The sequence below is a fragment of the Zonotrichia leucophrys genome, chromosome 5 (genome assembly GCF_028769735.1).
Source record: "Zonotrichia leucophrys gambelii isolate GWCS_2022_RI chromosome 5, RI_Zleu_2.0, whole genome shotgun sequence".
Lineage (NCBI taxonomy): Eukaryota > Metazoa > Chordata > Aves > Passeriformes > Passerellidae > Zonotrichia > Zonotrichia leucophrys.
Genome location: NC_088175.1, coordinates 42,343,995 through 42,368,777, shown reverse-complemented (window position 1 = coordinate 42,368,777; position 24,783 = coordinate 42,343,995). Strand labels below are relative to the sequence as shown.

Sequence of the window (24,783 nt, the reverse complement as noted above, 5' to 3'; positions counted from 1 at the left end):
TGGAGTAATTCTGACAGTTCTCATTTCACGCACCTTTTCGTTACTGCAGGTCCGTATGCCTTCCAAGAGATAATTCACCAAACTGGAGCTCAAAATGCCTTGGAGCTAAAAAGAGTTTATCTGGCACTTGGTTCAGAAGCCTGTGCACACTCTAGTTCCTTCTGGAAACAAGGTTCATACTCCTTGGCCACTGAAAAATATTGAGTCTTGAATATGCACAAACCCCTGTTCTCAGTCAGCAGCTGGGGTTCACAGTTCAGGCCTCACCATGGGAAGTTGAAACACAGTCCTAGAGGAAGGTGCATGACTGATTTCCTCTTCCAGAAAGACTGGCTGAGCTTTCAAAACTGCTGGGAAACACTGGTCCAAGAAATGCCCTGTGTCTGTAACTTACACCTCATACATGGGAAAGACTTCATCTGACCTACTATTCATAAAACTACTTTTGTGTAGTACAGAGGCACTAGTATCAAGATAAATGCAATAGTATTTACCTGCAAGACACCAAGACTGACTGGGAAGCAAGTTAATGAACATGTTGAAAAGTAGCAACAAATTAAAGGTATCTTAATCCTACATCTAGAATCTAGAGTCCTATCAGTGCCAGAACTGGTGTTCCCAGCACAGGAAAGACATGGACCTGTTAGAACAAGTCCAAAGGAGGCCACAAAGATAATCAGAGGGCTGAAGCACCTCTGCTATAGACAGGGTGAGATAGTTGTGTTGTTCAACCTAAAGAAGAGAAGACTACAGGGACATCTCATTGGAGCCTTTCAGTATTTGAAGGGGGCTTTTAAAAAAGATGGGGACAGATTTTTACAAGGGCCTGTAGTGACAGGACAAGGGGGAAATGGCTTCAAGCTGAAAGAGGGCAGGTTTAGATTAGCTATTCGGAAGAAATTCTTAAGTGTGAGGGTAGTGAGACACTTCAATGGGTCGCCCAGAGAAGTTCTGGATGCCCTATCCCTGGAACATTCAAGGTCAGGTTGGGAGGGACCCTGAACAACCTGACTGCATGAAGATGTCCTTGCTCATGGCAGGAGGTTTGTACTAGATGACCTTTGAAGGTCCCTCCCAACCCAGTTTTTTTCTATGATTTTTGACTCATTTGTTATGCTGTTTATAGAAACTCTGCAGATAATTTTCAAGGTTTTGTAAAAACCTTGGTAACACTGAGTTACAACTTCTCTTTTCTTGCATTTTTGAGAACATGGAAAAGAGTTTTCAGTGGTAGCTTCTAAGATACCAGAATCTGGATCCCTTTTGAAGTCTCAGAAGTATTTTGTCACCTGTACTTCAAAAGCTGATGTCTCTGCTCTGCTTTATCTTACTTCCCAAACTTCAGGATTTCCTAAACTCCATGCCATAAATACTGTTTTTTGCCTAAGCCAAAGGAAAGTAGGATACCATACAAAAACAAGCTGTGGAGACTGTGACATCTTCATGCAGTCCCCTGCACCTGCCTGGGAAGCAGCTCCCACATTTCAGGAATGACTCCTTTAGTAACATCACTTCATCAAACAGAGTTTATTTCAGCGTCCCAGATTCCCCACCTCAACTGCAAGCCTTGGGTGAATGCGAGACCCTCTCTAGTGGGAGGCTAAGCAGGACTGGGAATTGCTTCAATCTAACCAAGGAGCACAGATGAATTCCCAAGCATCCCAACTGCTTACACACACATAAATCATAACTAACATCCACAAAGAAAGAAATATGATTCTGCCATGGCATAAGCCTGTAAATCTTTCCATGGACTAGCACTGTAAACATGATAATATTAACAAAAAAAAATTATTGGATTCTTTTTGTACTATAAATAAGCAAAAGAGAAATCTGCAAGTTTGAAAACTGCAGGTTCAGAAAAGGTGTTCAGTAAGAAAAAAGATGCAGAGCTTTCTCCTGCCATCCTCATCCTCTACACAGGAGTCTGACAGTAGCGTAAGTACTTCCCCACCTGTTTTTCATTTACAGGGCTGCTTCTCTCTCTTTAAAACAAGAATTTAAAACCTGGAGTAAATATATTAATGAGGCTAAACTTCTGAGTTAGTCTGAGTATTTAAGTCAGTACTGATTTTTCTGTAACTGTTTCATATTGAAAGCTGATCTTCTATAAGAAAATACTCTTGCTGTTGACCATATAAAAAAACTGCAGCAGGCAGCAGATTAGTATGGAATAGACAAAAGCAGAAGCCAGTCCCACAGCCTTCTTAATTGCTTCTCTTCCTTACATTTGGTCCTCTACTAATTAAGCAAAACTCATGGCAAAACTCTTTTTAAATGCCTTAGAACTCCCTCCATCATAAATGACAGATTTAAAAGGCACAAAAGCCAATGCCAAACATTAAATGCGCACCACTGGCTGTGGCTGTTGTTCCCTAGTAACTGCATGGGCAGGGAGACAGACCTGGGAAAGGGGAATCCAGGAAAGGGGAATTTCTGGGAAATGCAGCCAGGTAACATCAAATAAAATGGGTAAAACACCCTGTGAAGCACAGGACACTGAAATACACAGTTTAGTGCAGTCCAGTGCGGAGATCAGAAAAGATTACACACATAATTCATATGAATCACATAGTATGATGAACTACAAGACTAAAAATGTAAGATTTTCCAGGGAAATTGTAACAAATCAGGCAACAGTTATGTCATTGGTAGAACTGCAACCTGTATTTTTAATTTATGCTATGTATAGAATATTTGCCATGGTAAAAATAATTCCACAAGTTAAAAAGCTATTTTAGAAGAAAATTAATTTACTCAATTGGAACAATTTACATGGAAAGAAAATTTAAGAAGTTTTCAAAATGAAAATGGGAAATCAGAACCAGTTCATGGTCTCTGTATCTGATGGATATCATGGTTGCATCTATGTACATTAGTTTTAAGACTTCAAGAAACATTAATGGTTGGAAAACACAAGGTTATTTACTTATAAATCAAGCTAATGGGATAACTGAGTATGGAAATTATTTTTTTTTTCAAAATTCATTTGTAACATTAGATTGTGTCAAAAAAATCTGCTTTACAACTAATATATAAAATTCATTTTTGGTAGGTAGGGTTAACAAAGCCTACAAAAGCATTCATTTCTAAGCCTGCTTTCCCTATAATCAATAAAATCCTTCCTTAACCATAAGTCATTAATCTTCACTGATGCACAGGACTTACTTGTGTTGAATGTGATCATTTGTATAGAATTTGAAACAGTCCTACAGACTTTACAAGAACATAAACACATCCATAAAAAAGGTATTAATTCTTTATAATATGATGCTGGGTTCATGGGTTATACATGGGCATCCTCCTAAGGACTATATTTAAACCTTGACTTTAAATTTAGCCTAAATTTCTCTCCTTCTTTTTAAAGAGGAAATGATACTTCACAAAGACTTGCTTTTCATGTCTTTTGAAAATCTTTGCATCCCTGTTTATCTTTCCTTTATTTCTTTTATTTATTTATTGAGATTTAAACAGGAAGGCTTTCCTTTCTAAGTGGCTTTTGTCCTTCTGATGCCATCACCCCCTGTTATTAACCGAGCCCTTTAAAAAATATATCTAGTCAAATTTAGGCCTACAGGTGTGTCCTGCAAACAGCTGGTATAGTTTAAGAACCATGCTGAGTTCATGCTGGGACCTATTTTGCAAAATTTTCCTCTTCCTCTCCTTCTTCCTATGCTGTCCTACTAAAAGGTTCAGAGGCATCTCTAAAACATACTACTTTAAAGTGCTGGCCTTCCTTAGTGTTCCAGCTAATTTTAAGCATGAATTGCCCAATGGACTTCAGATCAAATTGGGTGTGGTTTTTTTCAACAGTTACAGGAAAAAAAAAATCTGAATTTTCTTTTTTGGAACTTATTGTTTACATAATTGTAAAGCTTAGAAAGAAAACACCTACTAAAAACCAGCTGTACAGAACTCTAAAATGCTGAAATATATATTTTTAAAATGCATCTTCTGCTTTACCTTGTTTTTGGACATTACGTTATTCTGCTTATTAGGAACAGTACAGTCATTACTTGGCAAATGCTAAAACAATTTAATTTATTATGATTATTTTATATGTATAGAACAGATTTACAACTTTTGATGAAAGAATAATGACAGTGGTAATCGCCTAATTACAGGAGAGATTTTCAAAATCATCTCAGGGCTTGAATTTCAAGGTGACTTCGTGCATCAAGTTACTTGGGTGCTTTGGAAAACTGTACCTTTCGTGCTCTCCAAATTTCTAAGCTTCATCATGACCTTATATTCAGAAATTATGGAGAAGTATCAGATATTCCCCTACTTTCCTACTGGAGATTCTGCTTCTGAAGAAACAGCAGCATATGACTTGTACACAGGAGTAGATCCATCCCACTTCAGCCAAATGACATTTTTAGTTGTTTTGTAGCAGCTAATATGGATCCTTCAGGAAGGAAGAAGACTGCTGAGGAGAGATGGGAGACAACCCTGCCCAGGGATTTTGTAGATGGCCAGGACTGAGCCTTTTGCAGATGCAAAAGTGAGAGTACAACTGAGAAGCCAGATTAGCAACTGAGATACTGAGCACAAACAAGTCTCAAGTATGAACTGAATAGTCCCATTCTATTCAGTCAAATGCTTTTTCAGCTTCTATCAAATCATCTGCCGCAGGGGAGTCTCGTTTATTTGCCAGGTGGATAATGTTGCACACAGTGCTCAGGCATTTTAAAAATCTGTTTCTGACAAATACCACTTGGGAGGTAGATCTACAACGTGTGGATTTCTTGTTACTACGCAGTTTAGTTAATACCATGGCAAATATTTTATGATCTAAATTTATGAGAGGAATGATTCAGTAATTACCATGGAGCAAAGGATCACAATCAAGTTTTAGAATGAAAATAAATTAGATTTTAATGGAACTGGCCACATTTAGGCAATTATTCACACTGCAGCAGACACATCACTGGACTGGGCCACACCCCTTGCCCAATTTAAAGTGCTGACCAGCAAGTGCTAAAAAACTTCTCAACAAAATGACTATGAATATTATCTTCAAGTAGTTGAGACTGTGCCTTTCTTAATTTTAGTCAAATAATGATTATAAAGGCTGAAATGTGCTAGCAGAAACTTTTTGAAAGCCCTCTCTTCAAGAAAACTTGGGGCATGGGACGTTTCAGCCTTAATGGTACTGATCTGAATACATTATACATATCTAAAGCAATTTTCTGACAAGCTCAGGCAACCTTAGCCATAAATTAGCTCATTAGTAAAAATTAAAATATTCAAAGAAGAAATTTGCTAAAGAATTCAGGAAATGCTTCTGAATTTCACAAGGAAATCAGAATTGTGGGATTGTAACAGCAGCAAACTTTGCCTTACAGATAGATATACTGGACTGCTAGTCATAATCATCATCCTCATTATCTTTTTGTTCTTAAATTTTGTAGCCTTCAAATTTGAAAAAGAAAAGACACTCTCCCTTTTTGGAAGGTCTAGATTAAAGGTGGGATAGCTTTCTGGTTTATTAGAAGCAGCAATAGCTAAAAAATAGATGTAGGCAGCTAAGCCATTCTCATCCTTTGCCTTTTCAGTTGTGAAGACTGTCCTCTAGAGATTATCCCTTATTGATTGATTTTAAGTAAGGTAATATATTTATTACCTATATATACATTCACCTGGTTTAAATGAAGCTGAAAGCGGTTGACATGTGTTTTTACTGGATTAATGAAACAGATTTTTAGAAAGTTGGCAGTCAGAACTTTTTATTCAGACCAGGAAACAAGGTAAATTAGCTACTGTTAAATGCTTATGACATTACAAGAGCACAGTGAGTGAAGTGGCACATGGGAAATGTATCAGTGAGGGCCAGAGGAGGAAAGAGAATCAGTATCTCACTAACTGGGAAGGAGGTCTTCTACTATGCAGAGGGGAGAAAGGAGAAGAAATGAGAAACCCTCCAAGACACTAACAAATTTCCACCTCGGTTTCTTATCAGGACTTCATTATCATTGAGTAAGGGACAGAAACAAGGCTGAGGTAGTATTTTAATCTCTAATCCTACTGACTGGGCATGAAAGCAGCACACAGCTCAGAATTAATGGAGACATACGAGAATGTTTGCACTGCCAGAAAGAGACAGCGATAACAGAGGGCTAAGGGTCAAGTCCATTAGCAGAAAATAACATTTTAATTCAGACTGCATTTCAGGAGTTTAGCCTATTTCCAGTGCATCCATAGCTGACTAACCTGCTGTGAAACAACCGCCCTATTGAAGGAGGGAGAGAATAGTGGGTGTAGATCACCATTACTGAAATGAATTGTGTTAGTCTCTCTTAAGTTTCTAAAAGAGACAAGTGAATCAGGTGAACAAAAGGGTTTATTTAGAAAAGGAGCTTTCTATTCGCAACTCACCTGGAACTTTTTTTTGGCCACAAAATACTGCATCCTCCGAATCACCTTGATGGCAGCGCGGTGGTGCTCCCGCAGCCTGTGGGAAAAGCCAGGAGGGTCAGGGGGAAAGAGCATCTCCATCCAGACAAGAAATACAGCAGGCTGCAGAAAACCCTTCCCCAAAACGTCAATGTGCAGTGTAAGTAGCTGTGATTCAGCACAACACACCATTCTGCTGACCTTCCTCACCTTTCAGGAAGGCTCTGAAAATCCAGGGTTTTTTGTGACCCACGCTAGGTTTGCACCCATGTCACAGCTAAAAGAGGTGTCCACATAACCTCCTTCTGTGTCTAAGCAAACCTCCATGCATCCCTCCCAGCTTCATTTCCACAAAAAACCCCCAAACTCTCAAGCTCCCGCATATCCAGCCATGAACAGCTTTTATACAATCACTCCAGTTTTTAGGACTTTTTTGGTTTGTTTGGGTTTTTTGAGGTGTTCACTCCACAATTTCTATACAACATGTTTCTTCACTTAGATGTTCTTTTTTTCCACAAAGAATTATTAAAATACAAACACTTGAAAGATCTTTGATTTGTTGACTGCTAAACAAACAATCCAAATAATCTAGTAGTTTCTGGATGTAACATCTACATACATATTTATCTCCAAATGGAACTGTAGCTTAATATAATAACAAAATAATCTGACAGGTCTTTAAAAAATATATGCCCCTCTTTGTGCATATGCATATGATCTGACAATAGAATACAGAGAAAATAATTTGCTCATTGTGCTTTTAAATTACAGACTTTCAAAGAACTTGACATGATTTTTCAAACAGTGCCTTAAAACAAGGAATGATGAACAGTTATTTCAAATTTTTCAAAGCTTCCAAAAAAGACGCATTTTCTTCTTAACATTAAAATATAATATCAAACATTAGGCCAATTATTCAGATTGCTCATTCTATTACTCTTACCAAGATTTACTTGAATGACATTACAGCACCATCTTTATTTCCTTTTTAACTGCATGAACATCTAATGTTTCTAACTCTCATCCCAAACACAATTCAAGTGATGGCTTTGGGGAACAGCTGCAAAAGCAGTTAGGTGTTCCAGATATTTTATCTTTATAAACTTGTTATTAGTATTCCAGATAGAATGGCATATTGAGATGTCACCTTGCAGTGCTTTTTCTCCATACTGATTTCGCCATTCATACTCACTAAGGGATGGAGAAATCATAGAAGTTCTATAAAAGAATTATTTTAAGTGATATAAAAGTTTGTGCAAGTTTGGGTCTTTAGCATGTTACAGCATGGTATCACCCAAGCCTCTGCAGCTAAATATAATCTGGAATTTTTGTGAGTATTTAGGTGTTTCCTCGGGATAGATCTCCCTCAGTAAATAAAAGTTCCGTATGTGCAAATGGTGGATGTCTGTCCTCTGAAGAGGTGTAGCTGGGGTGTTCCTCTTCTGAAAACTCACACTTTTTAGTAAGAAAACATTCTGCAAAGTCAAAAGCAGAACCAAAACAAAGCCATCATTTCCTACTTTTAGCTACTGCCTCTCAGGTGGGCTCTGTTTTAGAAATTGTTCAGGTCTAGCAATGACAGAAAAGATTACTTTCTCCAGAAACAGCATAAAATGCATTATTTTTCAAGCCAATACCATACAGCTTTCCACTGCAGGTCTACAGATGGCTACCCCTAAGTGTATTTATATAAAACCATCTGTACCTCAATAATTATGCCCCAAACCTGCAGTTAGAACTGCATAGGAAGCATTTTCCCTCTTAACACCTTCCTGAGGCGTCTTAGAGCCATTGTCTCCAGGCCCCTGCTCCCACAGATCGGACTGCAACATCATGGTTCAAGTTACAAAAATGGAAATTTGCTCCTCCTGCCTGGAATGGCTGCGTGTTTGGATCACTTCCCAGTGGACTGAGTTAGCCTAATGCTGGTTCAGGGCACCCCTGTTCTGTGAGCCTGTGCTGCATCATTCTGCTGCTAAGGACTTGGATAACTTCCCCCAAACCCAAAAGAAATAAAGTGTTTGGGCTTTTAAGTTCTGCTTCACAGAGATGGGAGCCAAAAAGGTAAACACTGTTTAATTTTCTAGTAAATATCAAAGGTATGATATCATGCAGCTATACATCCTATACATAAAAGCACACAAAAACATCTTTTGACAAATAGAAATATATTTGAATTGCCATAAAACTGCTTGTAGTATTTTGGTTTATGCCTCATTTCCTCTGGGGTGTTCTTCACAGTCCATTATTTCTGAGTAAAACATTTTTCTTTGGGACAGCCAGTCACCAGTAGAGCACACCAAATCCCTCATTCTCTATCTACAGGACAAGTCCCATCTATAAGCAAGGCAGGCAGATAATAAGATTGGTATTTGCTATTCAGTGAAATAGCAAAGCTACACGACCAAAATGATTTTCCAATGCAGCTATTCACCATCAATCATTTTTCAGTGCTAACATGAACTACCATGCCAGGAGGAAAAGTTAATATTCTCCTTTTAATCCTTCCCATTTCCAGCTCCAGTAGGAAGCCTTCCAGTAAGCTTGTTTCTGCTTATGCTGTAAAATGCAATTCTGCACAACAGGCTGTCCTGATTCCCCAAGATTAAATGCTTCTGCGATGAGAGAAGGGAATAAAGGATTTAATTAGTAGCCAAGGCTGTGATTCACGGTTGTTTGATCTCTTTGGCAAACTGGTAACAAACGCTTTAGTAAATTGAGAGCTTAACCATTAACTGGTGATATTTGTTTGTTCAGCCACTTGTGACATCTCTGAATTTTGGTTACAGAGGGGCTGTCTGCAGCCTCTGGGCACAGGGAGCACGCTCAGACGTCAGAAAGGTGCTCAATGTGTTACCGCGCCCACCTCTATGAATACCTGGGTTTTTTTAGGAGTGTGGCTGGAAATGACCTCATCTGAGTGTGCTGCCAGAGCACAGCACCTCACCTTGCTGCTGTGTCCCGCCCCTGCCCTTTGGAGAGGCTCAGTGAATCGCTGATGGCAGCCTAGAAAGGGTCTCCAGGGACTGCTGGGCACCTCCAGAGAACCTTTCTGCTGCAGGGTAGCTGTGTGAGCAGAGCTCTCATGCAACTGCAGTCCCTCATTTTCAGATGTTTAGTTTTGCCTGACTTTGGGGGAAAGCTTGTTGGATAAATGCATTAGCAACAGGGTCAGCAAGCGTTCTGCTCTTTTGGCAACAAAGCTATTTTCCTCCCCCCTAAGCATTCATCAGGCTTTGAGCCTCATCATCACCATACCCATTAATATCATAACTAAAGGACATCTAAAGGAACACCATTTGACTGATTCTAATAATCAGAAGCATGTTACCTTAAAAATTAATATACACAAAATGCCTTTAAAATCAAGCTAGTTATTATTTCTGATACTGGACAATTTCTCAGCCTGCACCTTTCTGAAGAAAAACCACCAATAGCTTTCACTGGCTACTAGTAATTTCCTTTCGCAATATGAAGAGGACATCAAGATCACCTTGAATACAGCACATGCTACATGACATTTCTCTTGGATGTAAACTCATAGAATTAGGTCCTGAAGCCACCAAGGAAGTTACAACATTGTTATAACCCTTAGGAATCCAGAAGGATGAAGAAGGAAGTAACAATTCAACAAAAGAAGACCATCCTGGTTGTAATAGGGCCAAGAGATTCATATAAACCTACATCATTTGCAGGTATAAACTAAGACTGCCTTGTACATGCACTGAAAAACAACCTGTTGTGGCTTCAGTCGCTATTCAAAGCATAAGAAATGAGGATGAAAAAACCTGGCAACAAAATACAATGGATTGAGCACCCACATTGAAAAAAAAAAAAGCCTGGCAGCATTAAATGACCAGAAATCCTTAGTTTTTCCTGCCTCCTTTAGTTGTTAAGATACTTAACCTACAACCAGTCACTTGGAGGAAATCTGATCTCATCATCAGTCCATTAGAAAACTGAACTGGAATTTCACTTAAATTGGAAAACAAGCATGATGAAATACTTTACGTAATTAAACTGACATTTCCATTTGGTTGGAAAGTTATTATACATTAATAAATGCTCTGAACTGTTGTAATTCAGACTTTTGTTCATTTGACTTCATATTGTTCATTTTCCCCACACAATCGGCCAAAGCATCAGCAGGTTTCTGAAGCTGTGGCTCATTCCCCAGTCCCACACTCACTGGGAATGCCACTGCTCAGTCAGGACCCACCTGACTTCTTCCCGCCAGGGGACACGCAGGGCCAGCCCAGAAGAATGTTCTGGGACAAAGGCTAAAACTTTTAGTTGCCAAAACTGTGTGGCTTTATGAAAAAGGAACTAAGCAGGTGCATGGTTCAGTTGCTCTATGATTCAAAACAAATAAAACCTTTTTTTAAAATTAAACTTTACAAGATTATTCCCCTTTCTGAAACAGATTTATTTTGATAAAGAATCATAGAGGAAAAGCAAGTATTAATTAGAAATATTAATTGCCCTTACAAAGCTGCTAAAGTTTATATCAAACCCTTAGTAATACCATTAGAAGTTTGTTCCCCTTTTCATCTCAGGAAGGTGTTCTACATATTGGCTTAGTGTTAACAGAAATATTAAAGCAACAGGGCAGAGGGAAGGTGGTGCTGATTTCCTATTTCTAACACTTGCCTTTTTGTTCATGTGCAGAACATTTCATTATGAGGGCTGTGATGTCTGGCACAGACCTCCCAACACACATGGACACTGATATTATCAGAGCCTAAAGGTCAATGCTCTCTGTTCAGAACGAGTCCAACAGGAACGAAAACGCAGTTGGAGAGAGCCACAGATTTATAACATCTTTTACAAAATGCCCATTTCTCAGTAAACCTAATACTGATTTGAAGTCAGGCTCAGTTTTTAAACCTATTTAAATTCTCTGCAGTCATCTTAAATTTCTTACTTGGGACAGGGTAAAGTATTAAGAAAGAAGACTGAAGTTGGTTGGCCTGAAGCTTTTGGCAGTAATCGTTATTTAGATTTGAACTTTATCTTTAATGCATCAGTTTTCAATCATGTGTTTTGCATGTGAGCTTAAGTATTTTTTTCCATTCAGGCGCTGAAAAACATTCCTTGTCACAGAATCTGGTGGAAGAGATTCAGAGTAACTACATTAATCCATTTCATTAGTGCATTTAAGTCTAATGAAATCTTCCATCCTTAGTCCTCCAGGCATTTTAGGTATAGAATTTGCTGTGGCTCAAGCTTATTCTGTCATTCCCTGCCTACTCCCAGTTGATAGAAATCTCTCTGCACTGAGCTGCATTTTAGATGCTGAAAATTGGAAGAGATTAGGTTGCATTGCTGTGGATTCTGAAACAGGAAATACTTGATCACCATACCCAGGAATAAAATCAGAATCACTGATTATTTCCAATATTATAGACTACCCAGTTTCTCCTTTCATTTGTGGTTAGTTTAACAAGTGTTTTTTGCCATCTTCATGATCAGTTTAGTGAGGGCTCTCTACAAATAGCCTGGCCCATAAATGTTTTGCGAAAACTATCTTAAGGATAAACCAGTAAAAGCTGCCCAGAAATGTTAGAAAAGCATGATGGCATTTGAAAAGCAAAACAGTTACACATCTGAAGTTTAATTAAATGGGCTTAGTTTACACAGGACCACAGAATGGTTTGGGTTGTAAGGGACCTTAAAGACTGTCTCATTACAACCCCCTGCTGTGGACAGGGACACCTTCCTCTATACCAAATTCCTCAGAGCTCCTTCCAACCTGACTGTGATCACTTCCAGGGATGGGACACCCACAACTTCTCTGGACAACCTGCTCCAGTGCCTCACCACCCTCACAGAAAAGAATTTCCTCCTGGTACCTCATCTGAACCCACTCTCTTAGTCTGAAGTCATTTGCCCTTGTTCTGTCATTACTTGCCCCTGTAAAGAGTCTCTGTCTTTCCTGTAGGCTCCCTTCACCTACTGGAATTTACTAAATGCTCCCATAACGTTTTCAGTGTAATCAAAGTTAGAAACTAGTGACAAAACAAATGAAATTCGGATAAATTCATCTATCCCCCCCATGGTTATCACTGCCAGAGTCTTCACAGGTTTAAATGCAATAGAACTACAGAAATAATAGATACACAGAACAAGAAGAATCACAAATAGAAGGTAAGATAGCTTTAAAAAAATTCTTTGGTCTCAGCATTCAAAGGCATTTTAGTAATTACTGGCAAACAATCTGTTTATGAAAGATCTACATCAGCTGAACTCCTGTTCATGCTTGTAAATTAGTTATGAATGGGTAAGATTTCATCAAATGAATTTGTTCATCTAAGCACTGAATAATTCAACAACAATAGCTAATTATTTCTATGAAGACATTTGATGAATAATTTTATAGAACAGTATGTCTCAAGGGTTTAACTTCAAGAATAAAAGTTTCTTTGACTTAAATGCATGCCTTATAATGTAATTTCTGTTCCCAACCTAGGGGAATGCAGGAGCTGACTTCCATATCAGTGATTTTAAATTAAAAAACTGCTCTGCAGGAGTAATGTCAAAATCAGACTTTTGGTGAACCCTTCAGCCAGTAAACAATTTGATTATTTACTAATTGTGAACATTGGCCCATGGGGAACTAGCTTAAGTTGAATTAACATTTGTACTCTTCTTCACCCGCTATGTAATTTCCCAACTATATGTGGTTGGTCTTTTTTATTTAAAATATGTAATTTTAAAACCACAGTCATCTTTTAATGGATTTACATTTTATTCTACAGCAGCTTTCATGTCTCCCTTTTCAAAAGTAATAGGTTTAACTGAGAAATCCTTTCATGTAGTTATAGCAATCCTCTTTCTCTCTACAGATAGTCTGACTTAGTTTGATTTAGTTCGAAGATTTTTAACAGACATACAAAGAAAGGCAAGTTTAAGAAATAACATCTCCTTTGGGAGGATTTTGGTGTTTTAAACAAAAACCAGCAAAAAATGCTTTCCAACTAGACCTAAGAGGATCCAGAATAGCTAAATGGCATAGGATTCTGGAGTGTCACACTTAAATTTGTTCAACTTTCTTTGGGGGAAATGGTCCAACACGTTGTATGTCTAGAACAAAGACAAATTGCTGAAACTAGAAGTAAGACCGGGTACAGGTTTTCAGAACTAATGCCATGCTGGGGCAAACAGAGGTAGCAGCAAGATATTTCCTCTGTGGTCTACTCCACAGTGATGGCAGCTAAGAATTCAACTCTTACAAGGGTAGTTTGTATGGAAATCAGGCAATAGCAGAGATTTCTTGTAAATCCTTAATCGCCTTTGCTGTATATTTTCACGATTCCATTTTAACTCATGCCTGTTACTAGGACAGGAAGAGCTGCACAAAGAACATGGGGAAAAAATAGGAAGACAAAATTATCTTTGGTCAGGACCAAAAAGCCACATAAAGAAAGCAGGAAAACTATACAAGCCAGTTCCCATTCTGTCAGAACCAAGTATTGTTCCACAGCTTTGGTGATGTCATTATCAAATACCAATTGATATTGATGTCCATATCAAATCACAGAGAACCTTTATTCAGCTCTTCACTCTCTGCATCTTATTGAGTTAGAAGGCTGCTGCTTTTTCACACGGTTTCAAGGCCAAGCAATTTGAAAGTAGCGAGACACAACTGAGATCACAGATAAGTAAATAATAATGTACAGCACTCTTACAGATACAGTCTGACACATTAAACTCCTTTTCTAAAGAAGCTGAATTCAGAACACAACAGAGCTTTTTGTTCAGTGCACACAGGAAGCCGTAGGCATCATTATTTTGCCTCCTCTGGTTAAAAGCCATCTTTTCAGATTAAAAATAATATTTTTTTGCTGAGCTTTTCATTTATAGCTATGAATTATACAAGGAAATTCAGGGCTACACTCAGAGGCACTAAGAAGAAATAACCATACTTCCCCTGGCTACTTGCCTTTCTATTGTTTGACTATTAAAATTACAATAACCTTTGAATATTTAACTGGATGATGTTACACTACTTCATTATGCTCGAGAAATTGCTCACACTACACAGTAGCTTTTTGCTGTGCTCATTGTAGGGAACTAGTAGGCCCCTGCAAACTCAAGACTGAGCTAGACTTTTCTATTTGGCTTAAATTACATTGCTCAGAATGCACCTCAGATACAATCTGTACACAAAAATATCTAATGCTGAATATGAGATGTAAAAGCATCAAAATTTTGTAACCCATTGAGACTTCTCAACTATATGTTTCTATTCCCAATTATTTGCTCCTACTCTATGTAACACATACTAATTTAACATATGCTGTACCTCACATCTTAATTAGGACTCATCTTGTGGTAGTACTGCTGCCATCCCATTTAACCTTTTGTTTTGAGACAAAAGAAGCTTTCATTGGGTCAGCTACTGATGCAGTTCATAGAGGACTCATGAAAGGTCAAAGCAATATTGCCTTATTTAAACCCCACACAATGAGTTTAGCCAGAACCCTCTTCAGTTTTTTCCCCACATCTCAGTGACATGTGAATTTTCAATAATAGAGAATAGATGCAAAAACATTGTCCCTTATTTGTAAAACCAATCATAGGCAAGAGGTTAGAGTCACTTACACAACTTCACGAATTCAACTACCCTACCAAGGCAAAGCTGAGAGAGTATCTCAGCTGTTCAACACACATGAAAGTCATTGCATGGTTGTGACTGAAAAAATGAAGCAGGTCTCCTGTTGCAGAGACAGGAATTACAGCAGGAAAAATACCTGAAAGGAATTGATGTGAATACCAATATTTAAATAATTACCAAATTAAGTGATGATACTATTTCAGAATTCTCAACATTTTCCATGTGTTTTTTTACTACAGAGGTGATTGGCAAATTCTCCTGCTCGTCAGTAACGATAAGGAGAAGATGGAACGTGCTGCTGCGAAGCTCTAAGCACTGAATTCTGAGAACAAACTGTACCCAAACCCCCCACCATTGTCACAGAAATCCACTGAAAAACACGAAGCCAAACCTTGCTCTCGTGTTCATCATGGGTAACAGAAGGGACTGGGAGCTGATGGACTGTGAGGTCACCTTGGCTGCTGGCCTGCCATCTCTGTAGGGGCTCTGGATGTTACTCATGCACAGTGATAGAAATGTGTTCTCACAGCTGCACTTTTTAGTGGGTGTAGCCTCCAAAAATAAACTGATAGAATACTGCAAACACGAGTGCTGCTGCGGTTTCTGTGAGCTGCAGTGAAAAGCCCGGTAAACAGTGAAAGATGGCATTAGGACAAGGGGACTTCACCTCCCTTGTCAAAGCCATCACTTCAGGGAAAAAGGCAGTTACAAATGTAGTTCAAAACTGCAATTTTTGCAACTGGAAGCATTCTCCAGGATTTGTTATTTTACAATAGTGGAGAAACACATGGGATTTCAACTTGTGGAGAACAGCCTTTCCCTATAAATCACAGAGTGTAATCTGAAACCTAGAAACAGCACAGGGGCTCACATTTATGGATTTAAAACAGATGAAGAGCAAGCATGCTCTTAACCCTTTCCCCATAATTCCTTACCAGTACAAAATAAAAATGAATATACAAATACTGAACAGAAATTAACTTGGCAAAAATCAAGATTAATACAATTCTGTAAACACTGAATAGTTTAGACTTCCCTAAGGACACAAGCACAGAATTGTGCTAAAGCAAAGCACTGTAAAACTGTTAGAGCATAATCCAGTCTTTGGACTGTTCTTTCATCAACTTTTATTTAAGCAGTTTATCTTACTGAGATTAGGATCTCTCCTATAGAGCAAGACCTGGCAAACACAGGCCTCTGGTTTTGAATATCAGGCTATATTTCACTGGGAATGAAGTAACTAGCAGCCTGTCGTCTCACCATAATGTTATAAACTCCTTAATCAGGCAATAGGAGAACTAATACTAACACATTAGTAATAATTTCTCTTCAAAAATATGTAAGAGCATTAAGATGACATATTGTTTATTTATTGTTCCTTAAGATCCCAAATAATTTCTGTATCAGTTTAACTTCTCCTATGGCTCGCTGGAAAAAAAATCCAAAACGCAGAAAATCCCGTTCCAACTTGAATCCTAAGACACAGCCTTCTCCTGGATTTTTTTAATTTTTAAAAATTTAAATTAAAAAAAAACACAGTGTAAAAGAATGGACTGGAATCTCAGCATTGCCAAGATGCATTAGTCTCTACCTTGTCAGAGTTAGAGTTTCAGTACTTCCAGAAATTCACTCACAAACGTAACACAATGGTGTGATTGAAACCAGAAATGGGCCCAGAATGAAATAGAGTATGATGGCATGTCATGTCAAATCTCTACCCAGTGTAATATTTTAGAGAAAACTCTAAACCAACCATCCCAGGACGGCTGACAGGAGAAGACCAAAAATAATTTTAAGCTTACTGCAAGATTACTCATCTGCAGACACAGTATTTGCCTGTGGTAATTCAAGCTCTGTCCCTTTATTGGCTGCAGTTCAGTGAAGTGGTACTTTTGTCCATGGCTCCTAATGAAAAGCTAGGGTATCTCTGGTCTTCACTGAAAAGGTTGCAATTGATGGAAAAAATATCTCCAAAGTGGCAATGATGGGCACCTGAATCCTTTTCAAGTGAGGAAATCAGCTACCTAAGAACAGCAAAAAAAATACATCATGAAAAAGAACTCAGTCTTAGATAATGGGCGTGTTGTGGAGCATCCAGAAAATACAGTCATGGCTAGAATTTTGTGCTACAATAATCAGAGGGGCAACCGGAAAAAAATCTGAGCTCTTTTGAAAAATCCTGCTAAAGCTCTTTTATGTAATTGTAGTTGCAAAGAACGATTTGGGGAAAACAGGGAGTGTAACACAAAAAATTACATTACTAGCCCGATTCTGTCTTATGACCAACATTTGGTATGTCAAATGGTGTGTTAGCAGATCTCCATAACCACAAGAGCCATGTCTTTAACTTTAAATAATTTCAAATCAAAGACTGATTTTTCACAAATATATACTTTGTGGAAAACATAAGATTAGACCATTAACAGCTCCGCCTTCATCCTTTCATCACTAAAGCTTTTTCAAGCTACAGTCCAAGTTCAAGTAGGACCATCCAATGCTTCACATTATTCCTGTGGATGCTCAGATCCAGACATCATCTCTTGTGAACCCATGATGGTATTGGTATACAAAGGCTATTATGATTTCCAAGTATGTGCATGAGACCATCTGACTAGGTTGGGATGGATACATGCTTCTGAAAAACCTCATGAGAATATCTAAATTATTGTGATAACCCGACCTATTCCGTATGTACAAATTCTGTGAGTTAGAAGGAAGAGGCACTTTGCACCTTGAAAGCCACTAAAAATAGGGACTGCGTCACATTTACTGAATTATGTATTCCAAATAGATGGATAAACCCTTCTTTAAAGCACATCCAGGGCAGAAGTTCCTGCCTAAATGTACCAATAGTGTTCAAGTCCCCATCTGGCCACAGTGGGTGCAGGACTACACGCACAAAGTCAAGGGGAGAACGCAGCCCTGAACCTACACACAGGCTTGGCACACCAAGGGATCAGTAGAAACTTGGAAAATTGGTACATACAAGATGACACTTAAAACAGAAATGTAGATTACATGATGTGTAGGACTCTAGATACACGTTTAGGTTGTTTGTGTGGAAATATCTCACCTGACCCATCCAATTTCTCTTCAATCTAAAATTAAAGAATGTACTGTGTTATTAGTATTGCAAAAAGGCAGGGAATTTTATGAGCTGATATGCAGGAGACAGAAACTGTCAGGAACTGACTACTTTGGTATGTGAACTCTGTTTCTCTCTGTGGCTTCAAAGCACAAGCACAACTCAACAATATATTTTTTTTACTAGAATTACCCTCTGGAAAGTTAGATATGGAAACCAGAATGTGTTTTAATTACTTTCCCCCCTCTTAATTAAGAAACTGTTAACAAGCCCAGCTGTATATTTCAATTTAATTTCTGTTACATAAGAAAAAATATTTTTCTTAATATTCCTATTTCATTGTGTAAATATGTGATGATGTGTACAGAACAATTAACAGTTGAATACTCTGTTAGAAATATCAGATTACTTTGTAACTTTACAGGCTTGCAACACACATTTTTGCAAAGCAATAATTCCTCAGTAAGGGTTGAGCATCAGCTCAGTTACGCTCATTGTAGGGAACAGAAATGCCTTGATCCTGGCAAGTTTTAGGTGGGCTTTATTTATTCTAGAAATACTAGAATTTCCCTTTTTTGTGTGTAAAATAGATGCATACACAGCTCTCACTCTCAAGTGTCTTTCCTACAAAGGAGAATCAGGAGAAGTTAGCCAAACCCTCAGCTGGTTCAAATCAGAACTCCACTGATTTAATTAGGCAATCCTGAAGGTCTTAGAAGAATACTGCATCAGGCCCTCCTCTCCTCTTTTCTCTCCATATCCCTGTGAACCAGCTCTCTTCCCCACCACACCTTCCTTCACATTAGCTCTTGGCCTCTCTCTCCTCCTCTGACTTCCCTACACTCAGATTTTTCTACTTTATATTTTCTGGATCTGTCCTGGGGTTCCTCCTCTCTCTTGTATCAGTCAAAAGTTATTTGTCCCTGTTTTCACAGCCCTTCATGGTTTACTGTGACTTCAGCCATCAAATCTCAGAGCTGCCTTCACTCTGTGTGCCACCACTCAATAATCACACAAACATCTTTCAACATTTCCTTCCTTGTTGCCTTTTACCAACCAATTCTCCAGCAGAACCTTTTCCTACTTCTCCTTGCTCTTTAGTTCCATATAATCTTCTTAACAACTCAACACAATTCAGAGAATATAATCATCATATTGTGATGAGCACAAATGCTGAAGAGGAATACAGTAAAATTAGGCTGTCATTGTAGCTATTGGTTTTGCAACCATGTTTTCTGTGCTAAACAAATTACACAGATGGCTTGAAACCAAGCAAAAACATATTCTTTCAGATTTTTGCAAGACAAGAGTTGTTTTGGAAGAAAAAGGACTTACCAAACCTAATTGGTCCTTTCCAGTAAGCACTTTGCAGATACACTGCAGTAAAAGACAATAAATTATTCAATTTCTGACTATTTCAGAAAAATACCTATTTATATAAGCTAAAATTCATAGTAATTAGCATACGGCCGATGTCTATGAAAGCAAATTGCAAACAAGAACTGGAGAAAAAAGAAAAATTTGATTTTGAAAACAGCAAAACTGAGAAGGTATTTTTAAAGTGATAAGGAAGGTGAGGAGACTTTCAGTAGACACCTCAGTGATGCCTCACTGAAAATCTGAGAAAGTAGAGAAGTGTGAAATGGGAAAAGTGCACTGAAAATCAGTAGTAATTTTCTACCAGCTACTTTTACACCTTGCATTTATATCCCTGATATTCTTCACAGTCCAAGAGCAGAGAGGAGAGCAGGCTAAGTGTATGCAGGAAGACTGAAACAAAGCTAGGTTCATTTGTGGTCTAGAGCTTCATGGAGTGTTTATCAGCACTGAAGGTACTAATGCACAATGCCACCCTCATATGAAGAGCAAAGAGTTGACTTCACAGTTGACATTGTTCAGGGCTTTAATTTCAGTTTTCATTATTAAGCCCTGATCACTTTGGGGACTGAAAAACAGTAACGAGCAAGCACAGCCTTATCGTACCCCTGAAGAGCTTTTTATTTGGGTTTAATACTGCTTTCCTCCCTGGTTAGGATGGTATGAGAAAACCAGCCAAGGGTATTTCATCTGTGGATGGTGTGGTTTCAGCTAAACCAGGCCCTGAGGCTGTATTTTCTCTACCTCCTCACATGCTCTTTTTATTAATATTATTTTCCTCTCCTTCCAGTTTATGAAAGCATGCTCTCACCAGGTCATCTACTGAGACCTTAATGAGAGCCTGAACAACATCACAGGTATTTTTGCAAACAGGTAATTATCTAGACTTTTTCACATATAAAAGTACAAGTGAGATTCCCCCTCCTATCCCCTACATAATTTTATTACTCAATTTTTGCAGAGATTCCCCCTCCTATCCCCTACATAATTTTATTACTCAATTTTTCATGGCTTTTAGAATACAGAAGAAAGAACATCCATTAGAAGAAGATTCATGTTGCCTTTTCACCTAGCACTTTTGTGTTAGTATTGATTTTCCTGGAATGTGCTGATGAACAAATCATTTATCCTGAATTCCACTTGAAAATCCTATTAAATATCCTGTAGTCAGCAAACGCTGGGTTATAAGAGTAAATGTCACATTAAAATATGTTACAAGTAGTGGCAACCTGACATTTATTGGCCTGCAGGTCTACAAGTCCTTTTTTCGCCTTGGGGTGTCTGATCTTGTGTGTGGCTTAATGCAATAATCAAATAATTAATATAGTTGTGTATTTTCTTTTTCTTTGCTGGTTCTTAGAGTGGCTTGGCTTATAAAGATATAGCCTTTTTTGGAGGATTTTGTGTATAAGATATTTGGATCAGGGAAAAACTTGGAGGCTTGGTGGTATTTATAGTCTGATTTTGAATTGTAATGTCAGCAATCAGTTTGCTGATGTTTTGCTTTGTGAAAGAACTGTACAGATTTACAACTTTTCCACAGGCAAGTATAAAATGCATTACTCATTGCTTATTATTTTCTTATCACTGATAGGATATTTTCTTACCATTGATGGGGGACTTGTAGTGTGGGTTAATGGTTAACTTTATGAATTTAATGGTCTTTTCCAGCCTAAATGATCCACTGATCATGTTTTAAATGAAATAACAATCTGGTCAGAATACAAGGAAAACCAAGCTGATAAACTGCTTAAAATTCAACCAAATACAAATTATAAACAAGTTTGAGCAAATACAGCCTGAGAGACTCCATCCTGGAGTGCCATAATGGGAAGCTCTTAAAAATCTGTGTTTGTTTGCTGGTTTATGCAAAAATGCTGAGCCAGGCACAGCCAGCTTTGTGGGCAGAAAATGCCTGGTGACCGTGCAGGACAAGGAGACTCTGCTGTGCCTTTTGGGGATCAGGGACTCAACGATGACTTTTTCAAGCCAGGGCTGATGTCTGTTGGGCAGCAGCTGTGGAGCTGTGACTGCAGCTCATCCCATGGGCAATTTATCCCTGTGGCAATGCCAGTGACAGACCTATGAAAAGTAATGACCTATGAAAAGTTATGGCCTATGAAAAGTTACATGGCTTAAGAACAGCAGAGCTTAACGCGCAAGGCAAATGTGATTTTTTTGCACATAACTGAGAATTTCAGCCTCTAGCACTTCTTGGTAGCAGTGGGTTTCTTTAAACACACTAAATAAATTCCTACAGATGCAAGCAGACAACTAAAAACACTCAGATAAACCATACCAACTGCTCCTCTATCTCAGAGTTGTCTTATACTGATAAAAGTCTGGTCTTTAATTGAAACAAAAACAATTTCCCTTAATCTCAGCCCAAACCAGAAACAAATGGTTTGGTTTTAGGAAAACTCTTGGAATTTTACATTTGAAAAGGCTTAAATATATTTTCTTTGTACTGATTATTTCTGTTTGCAAGTCAAGACAAAATTCATCAATGATAAAATGCCACGATAAAGAACAATTTTTTTCTGAATTTCCAGTCTGAACGGGAAGCAGAAAAAACCCAAATAAAAACAACAAATAAGAACTCAGCTCAAAATCTTTTCCCACAAGTCTTTCGTGACACAGTTTGAAAACCCAGGAGATTTGGATGAGTCTGAGAGTCTCCACATGGGGCAATTTTTGCTCAATTCTCTAAATCTTTATCCACTACTTTTTTATTGAGAAGACTAAAATGAAATTGTTCTCTAGAACAGATTATCAAATTTGTCTTACTTTTTTTGTCACCAGATGGCCTCTGCTTATGTTTAAATGCAAGTCTAAATACACCTAAGAATACTTTATATTTCATAAGTTTAAATATTATCCTCTTTTGAACAGTATTTACATGTGTTGTCTGTGTATATATATGCACAAATCAGACAAAATAAGCCAACAGCAAATAAAAATTTATTTTTATTTGTACAATTAGGTGATTAAACTGAATTTGTGATTTTTTTCCCACTCAGTTCCTTTTTTTTCCCAGAGGTATGGAAGGTCCTGAAATGTTTTACCCTGGAAAACAGCCTGTATGATAGCTGTAGTTGTTTTGCAGGGACATTTGATACCAAGCTATTAGGATAATTATTTGTTTGCAGTCAGATCTAAAATAAAGACCAAATAAAATCCTAAATGATTTTTCACATCAGAATATCTTCCTGAATCCGGGCTGAAGTGAATGCAGTTACAATGTATTTTAGTGAAAAGCAACTGCAGAATTTCTGAACAGCTCTTGCAGCTTAAGATTCACATTTCAATAAAACTGAAGTGCTAACTGGCTACAGACAGTATTTTCTAGTACAAAGTTCTGTCCCAAAGCTTGGTTTTATTCTTATATTCAAAATTATTAAAGTAAAGCACTATAAAGTTCCTCTTCAAATGCAGTAAAAAGTATTTCTTATATAGTTATGGTGGCATCACAAATTACTTAAGCTATGTACAAACTATACCTGGACATTCCTTTACCTGACTCCTTACAAGATAAGTATATATAAAAAGGCTAAAACCCCCTATCTGGTTTCCAAAAGACAAGTTTTTATTACTTTGAATTTCATATGTGTGAACTTCTAGATAAAAAACGGGATCTTACTTTACTTAACATTGATCAGCACAACACAAAATGTTTTATCAGTAGCAGTAACACAATCCTCACTGTTTTAATAGAAAAAAAAAGCTTTAATTTCTGCCTCTGTGTATATATGTATAAATATATATTTGCTTGCTTATTATTGGAATCATTCTATGAACCACAGAGTTAGTTCTCTTCTTTACCAGGTAAGAAGAACATTAAGAGTAGCTGGTTGGAAGAAAAAAGAAATAGAATACATAATGGAGGAAATACTGTATCCCCTAAATGAGGTCAGGCCCTTTCAAGTTTCTTGGATTGTGAAAGGATTTGATGTACAATATATAAGCTTCAAGATGTTTTCCACTTTAAAATGTGTAGATCCGCATATAATTTGAAGGTCCAAAGGCCTGAAGTCCAAGAACGCTCTTCAAGTCAGTGGCAATTAAGAGAATTTTCGTGAGAGAACTAAAATAACTGGTATGAATCCACTGGAATAAAAAAATCTGTCCTATTGTGTGTTACTCGGTTACTAAGACAGCCTTAAATAAAAACATGTGGATTATATAATAACATATAATTGTTTAGTTTTTGTAATGTACCCTCACCTAAGTAGATAATTGGCAATGAAGACTGAACATGAGAACTTTTGACCTGAAATTACATTTCTTTTTTTTCTTTTTCTGGATTCAACAGGAACATGCTCTCTGTTCTCTCAACACTTAAAACAATTCACAAAGGTCATGATTTTTTTACTTAAAGGATGTGCTTAGAGAAGATTGAATAGTTCTTGGAAGCTAAGGGGAGATATCCAACATAGTTGTATCTATCTTTAAACAGGAAGAATGACAACATAGATGCTGACGTTGACAACACTTAAATCAATATTCTGGAAGTATCACAGTATCACTTGTGAAAAAGAACCAAGAAAATGTCAAGGAAATGCCATTTATACTTTGTTTTTCTCACACACATGTGTAAAGGTAAATTTTCAAATATGCATTCACACCAGTTCTTGAAGAGAACATGAAAGGCAGAGACGACATAATACAAGAAGATTAAAGCGCCCTAAAATTGCTTCTCATCTTTACCCATTTGTGGAGAGCTGTCCCTTCACAAGAGTTAGCACAGATCTGACATGGTAAAATCTTGGCCTGCTAAAGTCAATAAAAGTTTTGCCACTGATGTCATTGGGTTGGAATTTCTTCTATTATCTTTAGACACCTGGACAGCTGCCTGAACATCTGCTGAGGCTGTCTCTAAAATGTCAAAGTGCAGTTTCTTACAATTACTCTGATCTGCTGGTGAGGACAACTTCATCCCATTAAAAAGTACTTACAAATTAGGGTTCATTACAAGTTGCTGTGCCTGACTTGTTTGACTTGTTTGGTAGATTTATTATGGAGCTCTCTCACGTGAGAAAACATAATCAAATACTTTCTTGCTTCCCAGAACCACATTTTTCTTGACCCCCATCAAAACATGGTGTAGTAAACCATTTTTCCAAGGGTACACAGGAAGTCTGTGGCAAAGACTAAAATTCAGAGTCCCGTGAAATTATTTGAACATATTCTTTTTTTTTTTTTTTAAGTACCAATCAAGAATGTGAACACGAGGGGAAAAATAAGGGAGGTTTATATTGGTGAACTAACATTTTTCAAGACCAACATTTCCTAGAAACACAATGATTTA

The 24,783-nt window shown here is 37.7% G+C and overlaps 1 protein-coding gene across 1 annotated transcript in view; it reads right to left on the bottom strand.

Annotated features, from left to right (window-relative positions):
• KCNQ1 (potassium voltage-gated channel subfamily Q member 1) overlaps positions 1-24,783 on the bottom strand; it is a 330,631-nt gene that overhangs the window by 102,647 nt on the left and 203,201 nt on the right. Inside the window, exon 12 of the mRNA XM_064715126.1 lies at positions 6,379-6,454. Coding sequence (XP_064571196.1) covers positions 6,379-6,454 — 76 coding nt within the window. The remainder of the gene's footprint in view (positions 1-6,378; positions 6,455-24,783) is intronic.